Source organism: Haliotis rufescens, unplaced genomic scaffold (genome assembly GCF_023055435.1).
Source record: "Haliotis rufescens isolate VD_foot unplaced genomic scaffold, xgHalRufe1.0.p SCAF_20, whole genome shotgun sequence".
Lineage (NCBI taxonomy): Eukaryota > Metazoa > Mollusca > Gastropoda > Lepetellida > Haliotidae > Haliotis > Haliotis rufescens.
The window spans coordinates 1,280,842-1,300,714 of record NW_025963891.1 but is presented as its reverse complement, the minus strand read 5'-3'; the positions used below and the strand labels follow the sequence as shown (position 1 = coordinate 1,300,714).

At 39.6% G+C, this 19,873-nt stretch overlaps 1 protein-coding gene across 6 annotated transcripts in view; it reads right to left on the bottom strand.

The window, feature by feature from the left end:
* Window positions 1-19,873, bottom strand: part of LOC124151044 (netrin receptor UNC5C-like) — a 420,080-nt gene that overhangs the window by 99,938 nt on the left and 300,269 nt on the right. For all 6 annotated transcript variants that reach the window (XM_046523327.2, XM_046523329.2, XM_046523331.2 and 3 more), the window contains exon 5: window positions 18,239-18,576. In XM_046523327.2, coding sequence (XP_046379283.1) covers window positions 18,239-18,347 — 109 coding nt within the window. In that variant the 5' untranslated portion in view covers window positions 18,348-18,576. The remainder of the gene's footprint in view (window positions 1-18,238; window positions 18,577-19,873) is intronic.

Genomic DNA, 19,873 nt, shown 5'->3' with positions numbered 1-19,873 from the left:
CTCCCTGTAACAAATGACCTTAGATACTTAAGTCTTGGCCTCGTCCTTGGGTTAGTAGGTATGTATATATGTGCTGTTATCACTGAGTAACCAGCCAGGTCATTTACTGTCCTAAAGGGCAGCTCTGGCCATCTACGATTAATTGCTAACCCGGCTCCAATCTCAGCCTGTCAGCCCTCAGTCTGAATGTAATTTATATATTAATTCATATCAACTTTAGCGATAATCATTGTCAGATCTGTTCAATTTATCTCCCAGGCTCTTACTTGGTTTCCGATTTCTTTGTCAGTAATGTATGTTGGATGACACGCGGGACCTTTGGAATTTCGTCCCTTTTAAGACGAGATGGGTTTTCATTAAACTGCATCATTTAAAGGGGATGTCTAATGAACATGGGGGGATTTCACATTATCTACCAAAGAATCTAAGTCATTATATGGACACATTTTAAAACTCTTAACATAGTGTCATCCAGTCTGGTAATTTTCATTAAACATGCCTTTATAACTGATACATGTTGAATATTAATGCTGTAAAGGTTAAAATTCAAAAGCTTAACATATTTTTTTTAAATGATTAAATTCATTCTTATCAACTCTATTGCATGTAATCCACCCATTGAAATTAGCAGACATGATAGCACCATGGAAAAAAAATATTTAAATTTAAAAAAAGTCTTTTTACATCTTAAAAGATATGATTACATGGGTCAAGCAGTCCAAAGGACTTTACAAGACAAGATCACAGTGACATCTCACAAAGACCTCTCTGACAAAACCATAACCTAAAATAACACCATGGTACTCAACAATCAGTTGATTTGACCCCAAAATAACACTGAATTTAAGACACCAAATCTAATGGAACTCATGCCTTCCGTATCTGTAACACCTGAAACGGAGAGTGAAAGCCGGGGAGTTTTGTGTGTGTGTTTGCCGACCTACAATATTTCATTCTGGCATGCTCTGCTGACAGGTTAAACTGTACCTGGGAAGTAGAGGGATTAACAGAAAAATTTTCTAGGGAAATTAGGAGCCCATTACGGATTCATAATCTCGGCTTGTGTCAGCTATCCATTTCTAATGGGCCCAGGAAGAAGGGTAGCCTTGTAAGTGCAGAAGCCACAGAGGCCAGAGACACCTTGAGTGGTGGATGTAAGATGGAGTAACCGGTCTGTTTGTTGTCTGCTAGGTGAGGCTGCACTAGTAAAGGAATGTCGGAGCTGGGGACGACTGTTGTCGTGGATCAGCCTCTCAAAAAATGTCCATGTTGGTCGTGTCACTTTGACATCTGGTGACTCTCAAAACAATGTTACACTCCTCCAACAACAGTAAGAACATGCACAACCCAGGAAATGTACTAGTCAAGCTGTAGCTTTTACTTTAAGTGCCTGTGTCAAGTTTCAGTGTAAATCTGTTTAATTTACCTAAGGAAGATTCCCATCATGTCCAAAAATTGTATAGATTTGAAACTTACAAATGAATAAAATCTTATTCTTAATATATTTTACCAATTTACAATGTGGGTAGTAGGTATGATGCCAGTTCAATATGGCAAGTAGATGCCAGTTACAGCATGGCTAGTTGATATGGCAGTTACAGTATGGCTAGTAGATGCCAGTTCAATATGGCAAGTAGATATGCCAGTTCAATATGGCAAGTAGATATGCCAGTTACAGCATGGCTAGTTGATATGGCAGTTACAGTATGGCTAGTAGATGCCAGTTCAATATGGCAAGTAGATATGCCAGTTCAATATGGCAAGTAGATATGCCAGTTACAGCATGGCTAGTTGATATGGCAGTTACAGTATGGCTAGTAAGTTTGCCAATTACAGCACGGATAGGGAATATGCCAGTTTCAGTAAGACTTGTAAAACTGCAGGTTACAACAGGGACAGGTTAAAATGCCAATGACAGTCCCCACCTCCCACATGACAGCACCCCCTCCACCACCCTTGGTTAGCCCTTCTTTCAGCTGTGCACAGCACCCCCCTCCCCCCCCCCCCCCCCAAAGATCTTGACCTCCCTGGCAGGTTGGGGTGAATACAGCTCTTCTTTCAGACTGTTATGGACACTGACATATGCTCTCCAACCACAGGTGAATGAAGGCCTTTGCCAGACTTAACCCAGCACTCTCTTGCTAAGCTCCAGGATCCCGGCAAAGTCGTTTAAACAATCTCAGGTTGCAAACCCTACACACCTGTGCGGCAAGCTTGTACCAGCGTTCACCTGGCTACGACAACGTGATTAGGAGACACTGTAAGTGGTTGAGTTCTGTGAGGGGATCGTAGGGTCTAACATATTCAGTTTAACAGCCCTGCATGCGAGTTTCCTCAACACTGGGACATCTAATGGTGAAATCATCTACAACCCTGTAAGGAGTTCGATCAACTGTGTTCTGTCGTATTGTCACATTGTAAATATTACACAATACAGTTCTCAAATTTTGATTTATCATTCATGATTTATTCTACAACATAATGGATAATAACTGTCTGTGTGCAATGTTATACGGATACAAAAGAAATTCCATAAGGCAAGTCAATATCATGGCGACTAGATCGATCAAAACATCAGCCAGACTGCAAATATGTTCAATAAATTTTGACACCATGCCACAACACTCTGATATCATAAACTAAAGGCTATCCAAACTGCCTTTCATATGCTGCACATCAGTCGGATATGAAAAATTCTTGTTATTATCAGAAAACAACTGGAAGCAAATACCAGTCTCACGATGCACAGATACCATGATGGCTAGTTCTTTAAATCTCATACAGCATTGTGTTGGCTGAAACACAACCTGGAAAACCAAGTTTGGAGATAAACGCCTGAAAATGGCCATTGTTTTATCAGTAAGACGTCTTGCAGACTGCCTGAGCCAGCAGGAGAGGGAGGACCAGTGCTAAATCCCGTAACCCTCCCCAGTGGGGCCCATGGGCTTATCACCGAGCACTTTGATCACAACACTCCTGCCTTTCAAGTACACTTGAACCTGGTACGAGGAATTGGTTTCCGATGTGGACTTTCAATCTTATTTTGTCTTGTGAATTGAAATAAAAGCGACAAAACCCTTTCCATATCCAACAGTAATCTCTGCTAAAAGCAGAGTCGGTTGTACGATTCCGACTATATCATGAGCATGTGTTTATGAATCACTATCAAATAGTGATGATACCAGGTGTTCGCGAAAAGGTTAGCGTACCCTGCCCACCTGTCACAATACTGTTTTAACTCTAAATATGAAATGTATTGGACATATGACTATGAACAAACTTATTAGATGATCATTATCTTCAAAATGTAAATTCTAAATGTAACATTCTGTCTTTTTTAATTAACTTATTATCAAAGTTGTCAATAATATCAACAAGCTGTCAGCAACAGTTCAGATACACAAAGCTTAAAATTGACCATAACAACATGAAAGGTATAACTAGACGTGTGGAAAATAGTATCACGGTAATGAACCCAGTTAATGTACAGTGACCTTGCTTACAAAAGATCCTTCAGAAGATCACAGTTCTCTTTCAACATGTAATTCTACCACTTCACGCACAGACAAGGAACCGAATCCTTATCTCTCTTCTGCCTGACACCATTCTGCCGGACCTACACCCCATAAAAGCTATTAACAGGGAAGTGAAAATCCGTATGAATTTAATTTCAAGGGTAACTAGCAGCAATCATGACTACTCCAGGACAAGGCTGTTACAATAGCCTATCTATCCAAATGAGTATCAATGTTGGTCCTATTCTGTGGACCTTCCCTTCATTTGCTAGTGGATAAAGACTGTGGCAAGGTAGCTGTTGACGCTTGAGCTTGTCAAGGGAGGTTTATGAGATCGGCCAAAGCTGGTGAGAATGCTACTATAGCTTTATGGCCATACACTACCTGAGAAGAATTTGCCTAGCTAACTGCATAATATACAGTTATCATACATTTATAAACGGTGGGCATTAATCCAGGCTGACCTTTCACTGTCATACAATAATACTGCTCTCTACCAGGGTGGAACAGGTTATTCAAGTGTTTTCTTATCAACCAAGGAAATTTGACAAACTCCATGCAAAACGAGACATTTTGTGTCTTGGCTAAAGAGGCTTTTATTTCACTGTCATGTGTGTGGTCCAAATGTCAATGAAATGAATATTTGTCCTTTGTTTTCATGTAAAGTTACAAGTGAATTTTGAGGAACAAAATACAATATATCAATCAAATTTGGAAATCTGAACTTAACTTTTGTAACACTATCAGTAGATGTTTGTCAAACTTGTTCTCCTTCAACAATGGTGATTTTAACAGTTAAGGTCTAAAAGGATGTTCATCCGAGATAGCCTCTCCAGTCCTGCCAACCAGATTCAACAGCTGGGAGATGAGGCTTGGTCATAAAAGTAACTTGTGAATTTGAAACCAGCAATTATTTGACACAGTGACCCACATAAAATCAACACCCTGAAATTTAAAAATAAAGGCGAGCAGAAATGACATTGTTCTGGCTCCCCAACATCACATCAAAGGCTTGGGGCAGATTTTAGGGGCGGGCTGCACCATAAGGAGGGCCCCCGAAGACCCTCGTGACATGTTATATGTCAAGGGATACTCGTACACTACCTCATGGTGACAATTCCCCAGCTTCTTCCCCCATACCTCTCCCCGTTACACCAACATCACTCCAGTGAACGATCGTATATCCCTGGTTCATCGGTTCAGCTTGCAGCAATAAAAGTTTGGTTACAACATCTAAATGCATCACTTGAAGGAGACTGTCAAAAAGGTTCCTCTCACTGTAAAAAGACACCCCTATATTTTCAGGTGTCGCACTAGCTTTCGGCTCAAGTTACAAAGTTTGTTTACCGATGAACCCCCAGATACAATGCGTGTTCTGGGGAGGCGGGATGAATGGGCCCTATATACAGATTCCACAAGCACGGGGAACAGTACGGGGGTTTCACCATTGTACTGTCATGCCAAAAAGTGACCAGGTTCGCTGAATAATTCCACAATAAACACGAAATAATCTCATTTCTCTCTACCTCCCATCAAAAATGTTTTGACAATGTCGCGGATGTAACTAGACTTTCGACATGGCGGCCATCTTTCGGACAAAGAGATCATCTGAATTTTCATATTTTCTTTTCTTTGAGGACAAATGTTAATAATTAGGTGGCACGTGATGGGAATATTCCCCAACCCACACACCACTGCTTAAAACCACCCAGGATTCAAATGTGCTTTCAATCTGTTTCCCCGACCACTTGAAAATCAGATTTCTCATAAGTTGGACGTGGAGTTGGTAAATCTAATCAGAACGTACATTGAACCCCACAGAATAACATCCCTAAAGAGATGTTATTTCAACTTGGAAAGACATTATCAATAAATTCATTTGGAAATACAAATCTGAAATTGACTCTTTGTATATCACACTTCCAAACATGTACAGTATCAGATTGAACAGCTTCCGAGATAGGCTAGTCATTATATGTGTGGGTCTGTAAGTCATACAAACCCTTTGAACAGATGAAATAAAATCATTTCAAATCAACTGGGATTTTCAAACATATTGTATTATTAAAAGTCTATTTTTCTTTTCCACTTTTATATTTGAAGTTAAAGAATGTAGACCACCTATGAAGACATATACATCCTCAGAATAGTTGTATAAAGGACTTTAAAGTAGTCTTTATGCTTCCAATAAACTCAAAAGGGGGTAGGCAATATTTTTCACCCTTTTTTAAGTTGAAAATAAAGGACTAAAATGTTATGAAAAATATTGCTGGCTTGGAAAAAAAACTTAGATTAACAGGGTGGTTGGAGCTCAAAGTTTCAGCCTGAATTGATAACATCTTAAAAATACATGTAACCATTTTTGTCTGTTCTTTCAATGGCTAATTAGCAGTTTAAGAAAGAAAATATTCCAATATTGAGCCAATTTCCTAAACTGAACTGCACATGACTAGTATCAACATTGACCACTTATGATATTGACCAAACCAACGGGCAAGAACCGAAAGCCACTTTTGACTTCCTTCTGTTGGTTTTCAAATATTTGCAATTACACTCTTAATAAAACAAAAGGGACAAAAGGATAATTCTAACACCCTGTGCCTATTCCATGGCTATTGTTGTTATTAATAGGAAGCATCTCAACTTGTCACAAGGGGCCGGCCATATAATGAAATCTTTCACATGAGCGGTGGCCACTTTCAAATTAACCCTAACTAAATAAACTCCTTATTGATGGTCAGTGGTCCTGTAGAGGGTTGGCACTGTTAAGAAGGATAGGGGTCAGTGTGAGATGCTAATTATTCATACAAGTAAAACGAGTAATTGTACAATGTAACAAGAACTTCAATGGATCCATTATTATAGGAAAATTTCATTATCAGATGAATTTGATACAATAATGGATTCTATTTGTTCTTAGTCTTGAATTAATCAGATGATACCGACATGACCTGATAGTATACAGGCACCAGTCACATGTAGTTTAAGAAAACACTTTGAAATTTGGGTTTCTTTTCAAAGAATTTTCAAAAAGGAAACATCAGTTTTTTCTTAACTCATACTGACAATATGAAGCCAGAATTACACAAATTTTTCCGGAATCAAGTTTTTTTGAAAATCACAGAATCTGCAGTTTCGCCCAAAAGCATTGTTACGTTGTCATGTCGACTGGAGAACCAAGAGCCTGGTGTCTGGTGATCAATTAATCACAAGTGATTAGGAGCCATGGCTAATTGCACCCAAGGCTTGAAGCTGGGGAAAACCAGAAACCATTGCCCCTCAGTTCCACCGCGCCCCATCATTATACACACAAGGATTACGTAAGGTCATTCTAAGAAGCTTTGTTCTCTGGTCAAGGGACCCTCACTGCCTAGGTGAAGATCTTAGACCCTTGGGGAGTGGAAGGCACCCCCGGGGCAGGTAATCCACCCCCAGGCCTGCTAATCTCATCAGGAAACTTCATGCTGTTAATCGGAGCCGTGTGGTCTTCAAAATGCTGAAGTGGAGGTATCATGGTGAAAGACAGAATGCTGGTTAGGCAGCCATCTTGATTAAGTTTATATTGGCAGGAAGGCATCTTTTCTTGTAAATAAATCATCACAGACAAAGATTGTCCGTTGAATCCTGAGATGTTCAAAGTAGCCTGGCACAGGTGTAAAAAGCTGTTCCTCTGGCTGATATACTTGAAGAACATATCAGACTTTTGATGATCTTTTTTCAAACTTTACATTTTACACCTTTCTGACTTGTATACTTAATTGCACCTTGTTATCGGTAGGCATCGGCCATCAGGCTGGAGACGATGGGAATTTATCAAAGAGATGGGCAGCCTCTGAAACAGTCTCATGTTTCCCTGACCAACTGTCAATACATTCTCTCTACATCACAGGATAAAACTAAGCTTTGCCTACAGGGTTTTCACCTGACAAAGTTTGAAGACTGGACTGAGATCAGTAGTCACTAAGCACCCAAGGGAAAGGCTGAAACATTTCAAATGGAATCCCTTATCCACATGGTTCATGAGGGCCCAAGGCAGCCCCACCAAGCAAGGGAGCAGTCATTTGTCTACCCTAAGGCTGCTGCCTCAATCACAATATTTGTTTGGATTTATTCCCTCTAAGACCATTAGAAATGTGATCCAATTGTGGAAGCACCTCTAGGACTGCTTGACTCAGCCTAGGCCATGTGGTCCCCCATTCCAGAGTTTTAGCACATGGTTCAACCATGCTCTGAACATTACACAAGCCTTATCAGGGAAAGGTCCCTTGCTGCTTTGATTGGGGCACAAAAACAGGCATTGTAGACAACAACAAACCATTATTTTGAGATTCGGCTTGCTTTGAATCTTGCAGTAAATGCCAGGGAAAGGAGCACCAAGGTGTTATCACACACAAGCTCCCTTGATCCAGAACTTAGGTGGAACTGGTAGCCATCTAGATATCTCCTCAAAGAAGCCTGTTTCACAGCCACAGATAACTGATCACCATGTTGCTCCCCGGAGAGACATTTTTCAACATAACATTACATGACTCTACAATTATCCCAACATCACATGTGTGGGATGATATCGCTTTATATCATATTATATCATGATTTTATAATTCTACATTGAAAAGCTCTCACTGGTGATGACTCTGTTGTAATATTTAGTCTTGGCCTAGGCCAGTCATAACATCCTCATCAAGGAGCTTTCATGCTCTCCATTGCATGAAACATGTCTGCTAAAAAAACGTTCTCAATCAAAATGTCAAAAAAATTTAAATCTCTATTCTGAATAATACACACTACGTGAGAACTATCTTCAGTAATAGTAACTCCCAAACATGCTACTAAACTTCATTTGATTTAAGGCCAGGAAACAAAGACAAAAATCTGGGATAAAGGCATGTCACAATTTGAAAGAATGATGGCGACTGATATAGCGTCAGTGAACAGTGGTTTTATTGACGACGGGTTCTCAAGATTCCTGTTCAGGTAGAGACGATGGCTGCAGAGACCAAACACAGCCACACAAGCATTCTTCTTGGCAGTTCAAATTTGCTTGGTAAAGTGTTTGACTGGTGGCAAGTTCAGAGGGCCTTGTCTTTTGTATTGACACTCACTAGTAAACGTAGGACAGGTCTTGTAGCCATCAAGCTTCATGGCAATTCAACTTTGCAACATTTATTTAAGTTCTGTTTATTTTAGATTTGCAAATCCTAAGAAAACATTTTAAATCTAAGAACAATATGTCGCTTTTACTGATATTAATATTGAAATATATTAAGTCTGAATACATCTTAAAGTCAAATGATACAAATGTTTTTAATCTTTTAATATTCACCAAACTGACAACTCACATTCAAAGATTCCACTGCTTTAGCTGTACCACGGACAAGTCCGTGACTGTACGTACAAATTCAGAAGTCTTACTTCTTAATCAAACAAATTTTCCAGACACTTCAGTTGGCAGTAGTATCTTCATGTTTCATCTGAAGACGACCTACTGGAACTAGTATTGCTTACAATAGGTGTGAGCATCTGAAGAAGCCAGATACACGTGTTAGTCTAAATACAGCATCATCTGTTTAATATACAATTGCCTGATAAGTCACATCTCATGAAACTACTTAATGATTGCCAGCCTACTGAATTAGTTGGTAAAGATCTAGCTAGGTGCTTCAAGCACTGTAACCGATGGCCATGAAATCGTATTAGTTAAATGACATGTATCGCTGTTTCTTTTTCTGGCTGATCGCAACACGTGAGAAATCGTGTACATTTCAAAGGCTATGTACATCACTGAGTTTGAATGAATGTTGCTACACAATGGGGGAGAGTCCATTTTATATTCATCATCCCCATCACCTGTTTATAAAACAGAATTCACGAGAGTACGAGATATGAGTTTGTTATGTAAAATATGAACACCCATCAATGCATAATCTGGAATATCAAAGAGAGCTGGAATATGTTGCTGTTGCTGTTCATTGAAGAATTGAACTATGGGTAATGATTATTTGCATGAATAGACAACCAAATATAACATTATTCATCAATATTACTTCAGATTTGTGTGAGACACCGTGAAATTAAATACCATTTTAAAATGACCATGTATGGAGACGTGAATAAAGAATAATGATAATAATAATAAAAAAGAAATAAACATAATAATTTGACTGAAAAAGGGAGTCAAATTATCTATGTAGGAGACAGGCCCACCTGCATATATCTAGGTATCTCGTTAAAGGTAAACTCCCAACCACACCTGGCCTCTAAGAGACGATCAGAATCAGTTAAGGTGAGTTGTTCAGGTCAGAAAACACATTCTTTACCGTGACACGAGAATCGCAACAGCCATTAAGTGTGGCTCTTGTCCAGTCATCCACCCTAGCTTGCATGCACCCTGTCCCTACAATCGTCGTCTAACGAGACCTTGTCAGGCAAACATTGCCCTATTCTTTGAACACCTGGACCTATTTCTTCTGAATACTACAAAGATAAAAAGCTATTGGGCAAATCTGGACAATATGCCTTTCTGTGATAGTCACACAATCTCGTAAGAGATTGCTTGTCTTGAAGACGAGCTGTGGTTTGAAGTAAAATCTATATGTTGACATAATCAGTGCCGTTTTCTTAAACACAATCCCTGCTACTGACTATCTTGCCTCATGTGTGGCAAAGATGAGATGATATTTCAACAACATGTAGATAAACTAGGTATCTTTCAGTTGTGAATGATATCTCACTTGGGTATTTTGTTCTTTTTTCAGATAAATATGCCAAAGTTTTGTTCTGAACAGGAAGCCAATAGAAATCAATTCATGTGAAACATTCTCGCCACCTACAACTGAACTACAAAAAAGCTCCGAATGAAATTCCAGCTTTATTGAGTTGGGTTGAGGAGATTCAATATCCCAGGGTATCACTGTTGGCCAGTCACAGTGGCCTCCATGGAGAATTGTTTATCAAAACTGGCAGAAAATATCTTTGTTACTTCATAAGAAACAACTACAGTGTGCCTAGGACTAATTATGACCCTTGACCTTTCACAAAAAGCCATGTAGATGGCTTTGAATGTATGACAAGTTCTGAAAATCACATCTCGTTTGTGTCCTGGCTGTCTTGGTGTAAGTTCCTACCCTGGACATGCAGTGGGTAGCCCAGTGGTTAAAGTGCTTGCTAATCATATTATAGACCTGAGGTTGAGTATTGACGCTAGTACCCATGCTCACTCACTCACTCACTCACTCAATCCTACCCCAGCAAATATTTCCATCCATACATTATTGATACATACGTCAATCATCTTATGAAAGTGGGGATGACAAATGAACTCTTTCCAAAACTGTTACCTAGTTAGCTAACATGGGGATTCTGGTATAGACATGATCCCCAGCCACCTATGCCAGTCCTAGGAGGCAACAAAACTGGATCAGGTGGTCAGTAACTTGTTTGACTGCGTATCATCGTACCCCAGCGTTGCTCATACTATCAACCCCTGGTTTGTCTAGCGTCGATGATACAAAAAGATGCCTGGAATATTGCTGAGGATAGCATCCAAAAACAAACAAAAAATACCCTTTTTAAAGAAGCTGCATCACACAGAAAAATCTGAAAGGCAAGATATAGAAACAGAAAACAGCTGATACCAATATATCACCAAAAGAGTGATGAATTCCTTGATAACAACCTTCCCTACCCATCATTGCTTGGCATACTATCTAGTAAACAACAGACTAGAACAAATCGGTGAGCGACCTATAAACAGCTAGTGATTAAATTCTACTCCACCTAAACATGAGCCAGCCAGTAGCTGTGAAACATTTTGCTGTCATGCAAATAAAGTATCATTCATCTTAAATACTTCGGAAGCTTCAGATTATCTTACAATTAAACAAAACACAATAATGCGGAACCCTAGCATGCAAATAAAACATCCTTCATGCTAAGCAGGCATATGATGATCATATTGCATTCGTTGCATGTTCATTCTGTAATACTTCACATTTCCGCAGATACTGGAATAGCCCAATTTGATACCACTTCATCTTAGCTGACGGACTTATCCCCAAGTTACCAAGACTACAAAACTGTGTGATCATTTGAAGGTAGGGTTTTAATTCAAGTTACCATAATCAAATACCCAACTGAATAATACTTCTATTGTTTGACTTAACATATTTAAACAAAGAAATGAAAATCACATTTCAAATTATTTTAAGGCCATGTTGTCTGTGATTGAAAAGTATGGGGAAAAGGTTTAATTTCTAAATATCAGTTAAAAAAAATAACTTGCAGCTTTTGTGCAAAAAAGCAGACAAAGATAATTTATCTTGACTTGCTCAATCAGCATGGCCGCGAAAATTGGTTATAGTCATTAATGGAAGCGGATTATCTCCCTTTACCCCAGCCTCTTACTGGGCCCTCTCTGAAGCCTGCGCTCATAAGCAGGGCCAGAATAAGCCAGGACCCCTAGTGTGTTTGTGCCCTTGTGGTAATTATTTCTTTATTACATTATCTGAGAAGGGGTTTAAAGGATCCCCTACCGGCGAGATCAGACCCTTGTAGGCCCTTCATCTAGACAATCCTAAATAAACACTATGCACAGTGACCCTGTGAGGCCCTTTCAAGGTTGTTTAAATATTAATGTTATCATACCATATTTTAAACACAACATGAAACCCATCAAATACATTGTTACAACAAACGTGAAATTTGTGTTCATAAAAATTATAATGGATTATTGTCACTCGTGACAATGCTGTCGAAAAATTGCTCCAACCCTAAAATACCCAATGTGGTAGTCTCCTTCGATGGAATCTGTGGGTTTGAATACTTAATGATAATATTGTAAGACTGGCGCAAATTAAACTGTCTATACACCAGCCCCGAAACTACTTAACATGGCTACCTGTGTTCAAGTAAATCTTGATATTCTAATCAGTTTCTGAAGAGATTCTTGTAGTCTGGCCAAGATAATACCAGGCCCTGGATAAACCTCATGTACCTATAGGACAACCACAGCTTTAGCTTTCTAACCACAATAGCTGGCATATTATGTGAAGGGGGATTAAACCTAGGTCATGGCATGGCCATACTCTTCTTGCACAACTGTCTTAACACTGGCCACTTCAAGCTATAAACATATACCAACAGAAGCAAACATATGAATAAGTAACTACAAAGAATCAGGGTATGAAACTCCCCAAAATTTCAGCCAGACCACAGGACTAGCTAGCTGAAATACTTGCCCGCCCTGACCAAAACCTGCCTGCCCACTATAATCATATGTTTCTCAGGATAAGCTAACAGGGTTTCTTTTTGGTTACATTTTATCATTCATCTTTACATGTGAATTAATGCTTATCATTGGGAAATATTTCGAATATTTTCACATATGAAATATAACCTGACCGTCTCGGACGGTCGGGCAGGCAGGTATTTCGAACACTGAAAGAATACTTTCCTAAATACTAACAAAAATAAAATAAATGAATATTCATTTTCAGTCTTAAGTTAAAAAACAAAAAATATGTCTTTTTATGAATTAGCATACCTGTTAACAAGGATAATTTTTAGTATTAAATAGTTTCTAACTAAGAAACATAAAATTGGTTTGTAAACTGATAATGAGTTTTGTGTGACCAGTTTCTTAATCCACTATTTAGAATACCATGAGACAAGTGGACAGGGACATATGTATAAGAAAAACAATATCACTCAATGTTATTTTCTCAGCTGCGGAGACTAGGCAAGTTGGATATGTTTAGTTTGGGGAGACAAACCAACACTATTCATCCAAGGATACAGTTCCATCGATAACATTACATGAATTTGTGTAAGTCCCATCCCAGATGCTGGCAAGAGGACAAGGGGTGTAGGAGTTAACAGAAACAGCTGTGAAGTGAAATCATTAATATCTCCAGCGAATCACAGTTGAGGTGCCAGTTGTGGCCATAACTTCAGCCATCTCAAAAGAAATATTTCAACATACGACCACGAGAGAGTCAAATGGCTGTATCTAGTCAACGTATCTGATCTAAGCTGGAAGGGAGAAAGGTTTTCTCGAGATATGAGACTCCATCATGGTATTCCTTTCATTTTATTGGCCGAGTTTATTTCACTACCATCTGTACACCTCCCCAGCCCTCTTTAAATGTTATAAATCTGCTTTTGTTCGGAAATTCCCAAAATTTTGTCCCACTTTATAAATATTTGTGTGGCAGCTCAATAGCAACTTTCACACACAAAAATCAATGGTGTACATACAAAACAGCAACTACAACATCTGTCTTCTGAATTGATTACCCCTTCTTATACCTCTATTTGAGCATACTGTACATGAATGATACCTCACAATATGTGTACCAAATTATTGACTTCAAAAAGACTAATTCTCAAACCCTCTTTTTTCAATAGTTACGTTCCCTGTTTTAGAACTTAGATTGCTATAATAGAAGTTATCATTTGATTGCTAATTTATGAAATATTTTTTGATAGTTTTTATTCAAACTTTAATTATAATACTGATTTTTTTGGCAGATTTTAAGTAAAACATAGTCAGTGTCCATACAGTGGAACAGAGTTCACTTATACTCTGCTAGCGAGTGAAATTCTGAGGGGTAGTTCAAGTGAGGCCCTCACCATGTCGGAAATGAAATGAGCTCAAATCCAAGAATGCATTGTTTGCAAGTCTGACCCAGTCCTTAGTCAACAACGTTGTAGCGTCCGCCCTTTGGACAAATTCCCATTTGTCCTACTTGCCGAGGTTAAACTCATGAAACAAAGGTCCTTAGATCCAAAGACAATCTAACATGTTTAAGGAAATACTTGAAAAACTTGCAGCACCTAGATTACTAGTTGCTGGCTTCGCCCTCACCCTAACTACTGTTGATTTTGGTGTGGTTGTGATAACCCATGTACCTAAAAATGATGTATTAAGACACAGTATTATAAAGATATTAAGGAATTGGTAAATAATCAAGTTTAAAGTTTAACACACAAAAATATTCCATATTTCAATTCAAGGGTAAGCTGAAGAATTAATTAAACTTAATCATACAAAGATACATTCTTGGTTCAAAATTCGAAATATATAAACATACAAGTACAATATTGAAAATGTTCAATTCTATTTTTGATGTCTGTGTTATCATCTTAGCTTGGAATTGGGAATTATCAGTGATAATGTAATAATCCGATAATGAGACAGGTACAGGTATGAAGTCAGACAGCCATAAGCAATTGGTTGGATCAAGATGGCGAGCAGGTAACTCTCCGCCCGGTAGCATGCTACAATTCGTGTGTATATCTCTGGAAACATTGCTCCATTGAGAGTATGAAATTACACATAATGAGGCGACTTCCGAATTTAACACAGATATAAAGGAAAACATACTGAATAATTGAAGGCATACATCCATTTCACCTGCTTTGGGACTGACGCAAAAGCTTCTGACTTTCCTCGAAGGAGTTCTTTCTCGTGTAGGAACTGCTAATCAGTATTACAAATTATTCATAAACTCTGCGAAACCATGCAGTATGACCTATGCTGACTTTATTGTCAGATTGTTATCAACGTACGGCGATTCTGAACAAACAGTCCTAGGTTAACCTACGCCTAACGGTACTCAAGAAATGTCTGTGAGTTACAGTCTGATCAGCCTACTTAAAATGTCCATCGAGAAATTCAAACATATTTTGAAAAAACCCCATTCTGACTAAGATCTTGGGTTAACAGAAGGCAATCGACAGTTTACAGACTGGCAAAAAGAAATGTAAACGTTTGTTCGTGCAAAGTAGACTTCAACAAAGTTACCTAATAGGCCGTGCAGAAAATGCGCATGTCTCCTCTCTCTGAGCAAAATCACTTAGCTGTCGTCTGCTAATTTTAAGAGTAAATACTGGCGGCTTCTACGTCTGTCGCGAAATGCTCAAAGGCTATGGTTTTCAAAGTTAACTTTTACTTTTGAAAAACCAAAGATAAAATCTGGGTGCAACCCTACGTAAGACAAGGTAAATGCGCCTGTCGTACATTTCAACTTTGGATCAGGTTTGTTTAAACACGGCGAAAACGAAATATACAAACTTGCAGAAAATATAGGAGGGCTAAGCCAGTCGTATGACATTCACAACCTCAGGGAGCACTGGTAGCAAACATGTTCCTACGGATCTAGGCTAAACCCTACCTAGCCAAAACCCTTTCATGGTGACAATTCGTCCATAATCCTGAGAAATATATCCCTTGTCTCATTGGCATCCTAAGACGTCTTAGGCTGGGAATACATCAAGGAATATTCTACAATTTGTCTCCTAACACACACGCAAAAATATCAAATCCCCTCACAGTCGTCCGTTATGTTTGTTCTAGCGATTTGCTTTCACCCGCCATGCCCAAGTCCACGTTATTAACCCTCTGTGGAATAATATTGATAGATGCATTACAAAAGGTTCTCGAATTGTGGCCGTGGGTATTAAACCATGGCATCAAGTCACCGCGGTACGACGGAAGGTAGAAACGCCTGACTTGATCAGGGAGGCAATACTAACACCTACCAAGAGTGCCTACTAGACGTCTGTGTACATTGCTAAAAGAGCGGCAGGCGGTACCAGGATCTAGCTATATACACACACGTGCAATGAAATCAATATGTCCTATCATTCTTACTTGATTATCTCAGAACAATGGCCACTGGGTTGTCCAACAACGTCTATTCTTATATAGCGGTTCACCTTTGCTAATGAAGCGATGCGTGTCTATGACTATTTACAATGGCAGATTTTGATAAGAAGAGCTACACGCAGGAATCCCTACGCAACAATAACACTTCATAAAGAGAAAGAAATGTATGGGTGGGTCTCGTAAAAACTGACCCCAAGGCCGAAGAGATCTCGAATGGTATCCCTGGGCAAGTAAGGACGGTTTCGTCACTGCACGTGCAGGTGCGACCACGAGACCGGACTAATCGTCTGCTAATGACTTCTCGTGCGGTTAATAATTCAAACGCTCGGTCCTTTCTGAGTCATGCCTCCCTTTCCTTGTCTTGTAGCACTTCCGAAACAACATCACACTATTTTTATCCTGTCTTTAAAAAAAAACACGACCATAATGCCCGTCCCTACGGCCTCGCCCTGTCTCTCTCCGTCTTCGGCTCTTTGCCTGATAATTTTCTGAATGAGTTTCGGGTCTGCCTATCGTCACCCGAACTGAGACGATGGAGACCCCAGTCTCAGCCAAATGAGATATTGCCTAGAAAAGGGAATATTAGAGAACGGCATGTGACGGATACCGATTAGTGAAGGATGGATCCCCATCTGTCCAGAATCGCAAATAATTGCTAGGTGCACTTCTCGGGAGAAAGCAGACGACATCGCACGGTCGCGCCAAACGACACTTCTTTATTGGAGGCAGAAGTGGAATAAACAGCTTGGGCAAAAATAAACTAAATGAACTCGATGATAAACGTTTTCACCCCAATAACAACCAAATAAGATCATTTACTGAAGCAGACGCCAGAAGAACCCTAGTACTCGATCGCGATACTGGCAGTCTCTCCGGAGTCCTGTTTAGTCTGAAGTCCTCGTCGAACTAACGTCCACGCCAGATTCCAAACGAGATGTGTACATCAGTTGACCCTTATTAGATCTATTTATTTCATCCAATTCACTTCCCAAAAGAACTACAGCTAGTCTTCCAATCCCTTCGATCGATATAGCTCGATGTGCAATTTATGAATCAAATCGCGTCTAGTGCTAAAGCCGTGAGCAGCTCCAACATGATACATCCGCCGATGTGTGTTGTCAAGCGCTACAAGAGCTGTCGTCAGGCTGAGGACAAAGGCAAGGATGGTCTAGCGGACCAACCCTCTCAAGTCATTACAATCCCTACACAACCTGGCTTCAGACTGAACAATTGACTTTGTAATGTTGTCATTGATAGGCAAATGTAAGAACTGCCAGTGTCGATTCCATTGCCGTATTGTTTATGCCATCAATGCGTTTTGACGTGTTCTATCTATCATTCTGGATGTGATGAGACTTCAAGTTTGGTTATGAGATTGTGGCATACAAATTACCTTGTAATAACCTTGTTAAAAGGATACGCATCGATTTTCCATGGCACGGTCATTAAAATAATCTGATTCAATGGCAATACAATAGTATCCATTAAATCGATCCTTCCGTAAAAATATCAGCATTTAATCGATCTGTCCCAAATACAACCTACTTCTACAGGAAATGGGTTCTGAAGTCAGCAAAGGCTAAGAGCACTATATCTCACGTCCACGTTTTTTTTAAGGAACAGCGAAAATACGATCCAGTTGTGGAAATAAATCCCCGACAAGGTGGAGATATGTCCCTGGTCTTTCCAAATAAACTTTGAAATGCGAGTCGGGAGGGGTTGTGAGATCGCTTCCTATGCCTCGAAGGTTGTGGCAGTTTACCTGTATTTACCAAACTCTCTCCAAGTGAAGCAATTTAGGCTCACATACTGTCAAGGGACGCCCACCTACGAAAAACTTCAAAGAGCAAGACGTCCAGGTGTCATGTGCGACATTTGAACTATAGACCATTGTCAACAACTGATCCATGCGAACTTTCCCAAAATATCCCAACTGGGAAAAAAACGGTACAGAAGTATATCCATCCAGTGAATTGATACAGGTATTATACTCCGGTGCAGCACCTGCAAACCACAACACACGTGCATGTATGTACACACGGATAGGTCCACTTACCGTTGGCCACGATACGGGTAACACAGCATAACACCATCACAGGTAAAGTCCTACCGAAGGACGACGACATTGTGGCCAATATAGGGTTGACAGGCTCTGCCAGTAACATCCGAAACACCGATTATAACTTCAGTTAATAATCCACAGAGAACACCACATCAGTACCATTCCTCTGTAAACGCACGAGCATTTGTAAAACTTGTCTTCCAACACAACCGAATGAAGCGTCAAGACTGGCTGGCGTTGTAAACTCGCTGTCCTGTATCTGTTGTTGGTGATCTATTTACTCCATACAGATCGAGGTGCAAGGCATGTGATCTCTAATCTCTGTCTTCTGGCTGAAACAGGGCATACATTATAAAAGATCACTTTTCGTCTTGTTGACTTAGTTGAGCAAGTTTTCGTTCCCATTCATTCGCAGTCATGTAATCATGTAGCGCTGGTGTCTGAACCCCTTGAATTAGGTTACTAGCCATGTGGGGCTCCGGGGTTAATCCGCGCCCACGATTGGCTAACACAAAAGCCGACTCCTCCCTCTCAAGCTTACCGCTTAGCGATTGGTCGCTGAGAGGCTTGATTGACAGGATGATAGACGTTGAAGAAATGACTTACTGGCTCGACTATAAACAACGCCGAGTACAATGCATGGCAAGAGAAGCGCGACGCAAGGGCCGGTAGCGGAGCATATAGCTTTCCCCGGATACCGTCTCCTGACTAGCTGGGGAATCGACTCGCGCCACATGACTACTATCACTGCAGACACTGAAAACATTCGCTGCATCGTGTGTTCTCACATCTTTCAGGAAAACGTTAATAAAATTTCATTATCAGTTTTTCTTAAACTTTTAACCGTTATATTGTTTACATGAAAATATGGAAACATTATTAAATCAGTCCGTGCATAAATTACAAAGAAATAGATCACGTATCAAAAACAGACAACTTACAAAAGGTCAAACTTGATAAATTTATCATTATTTTTTTATAAAGAACAACAAATATCGTATTAACATAAAGAACGAACTGCAACAACAGACCCTCCTAATTGAATGGAAACGTGAATGTTAAATGAAACATGCCATGTCAATTATTTAATGCGAATATACATTTCATTAATTTTCTTAAAATAATTAAAACGTGATTTTAAAATGAGGAACATGAAAAATCGGATATCACCACAAGACACGCAGGACCAGAGAGATTCACATTTGGTTAAATTACATGTTCTCTGTCTTATGAAATCATTTTACCGTCTTATTAATTCTTGAATATTTTTTTCATTGATGAAAACCATATCTCGAATTATGTGATTTTCTCCCTTTGTGAAGAAACTGTCCCTTGGGCTGTTCGAGTGAATTAACTGGGTAAGCGAGCCCCCAGTCCAGCGCAAGGTTTGTGACCCGGCTATAAAGAGACGAAGCGCCATATGGCGTGAGTTGCTGTTACGTTTCAACTTTGAAAATGGTCCTGGGTATGCATTACTGTTTCACACTGGTTATTATTCGTGCTATTCATACCATATGTACCATGCGTTTATCATTTTTTTTCAATATTACAACCAACAGCTTGTCTTGTTGCCATGGTTTCGCGTGGTATGCAGAATTTGGTATTAGAAGTGAATACGAGGGAATGTGT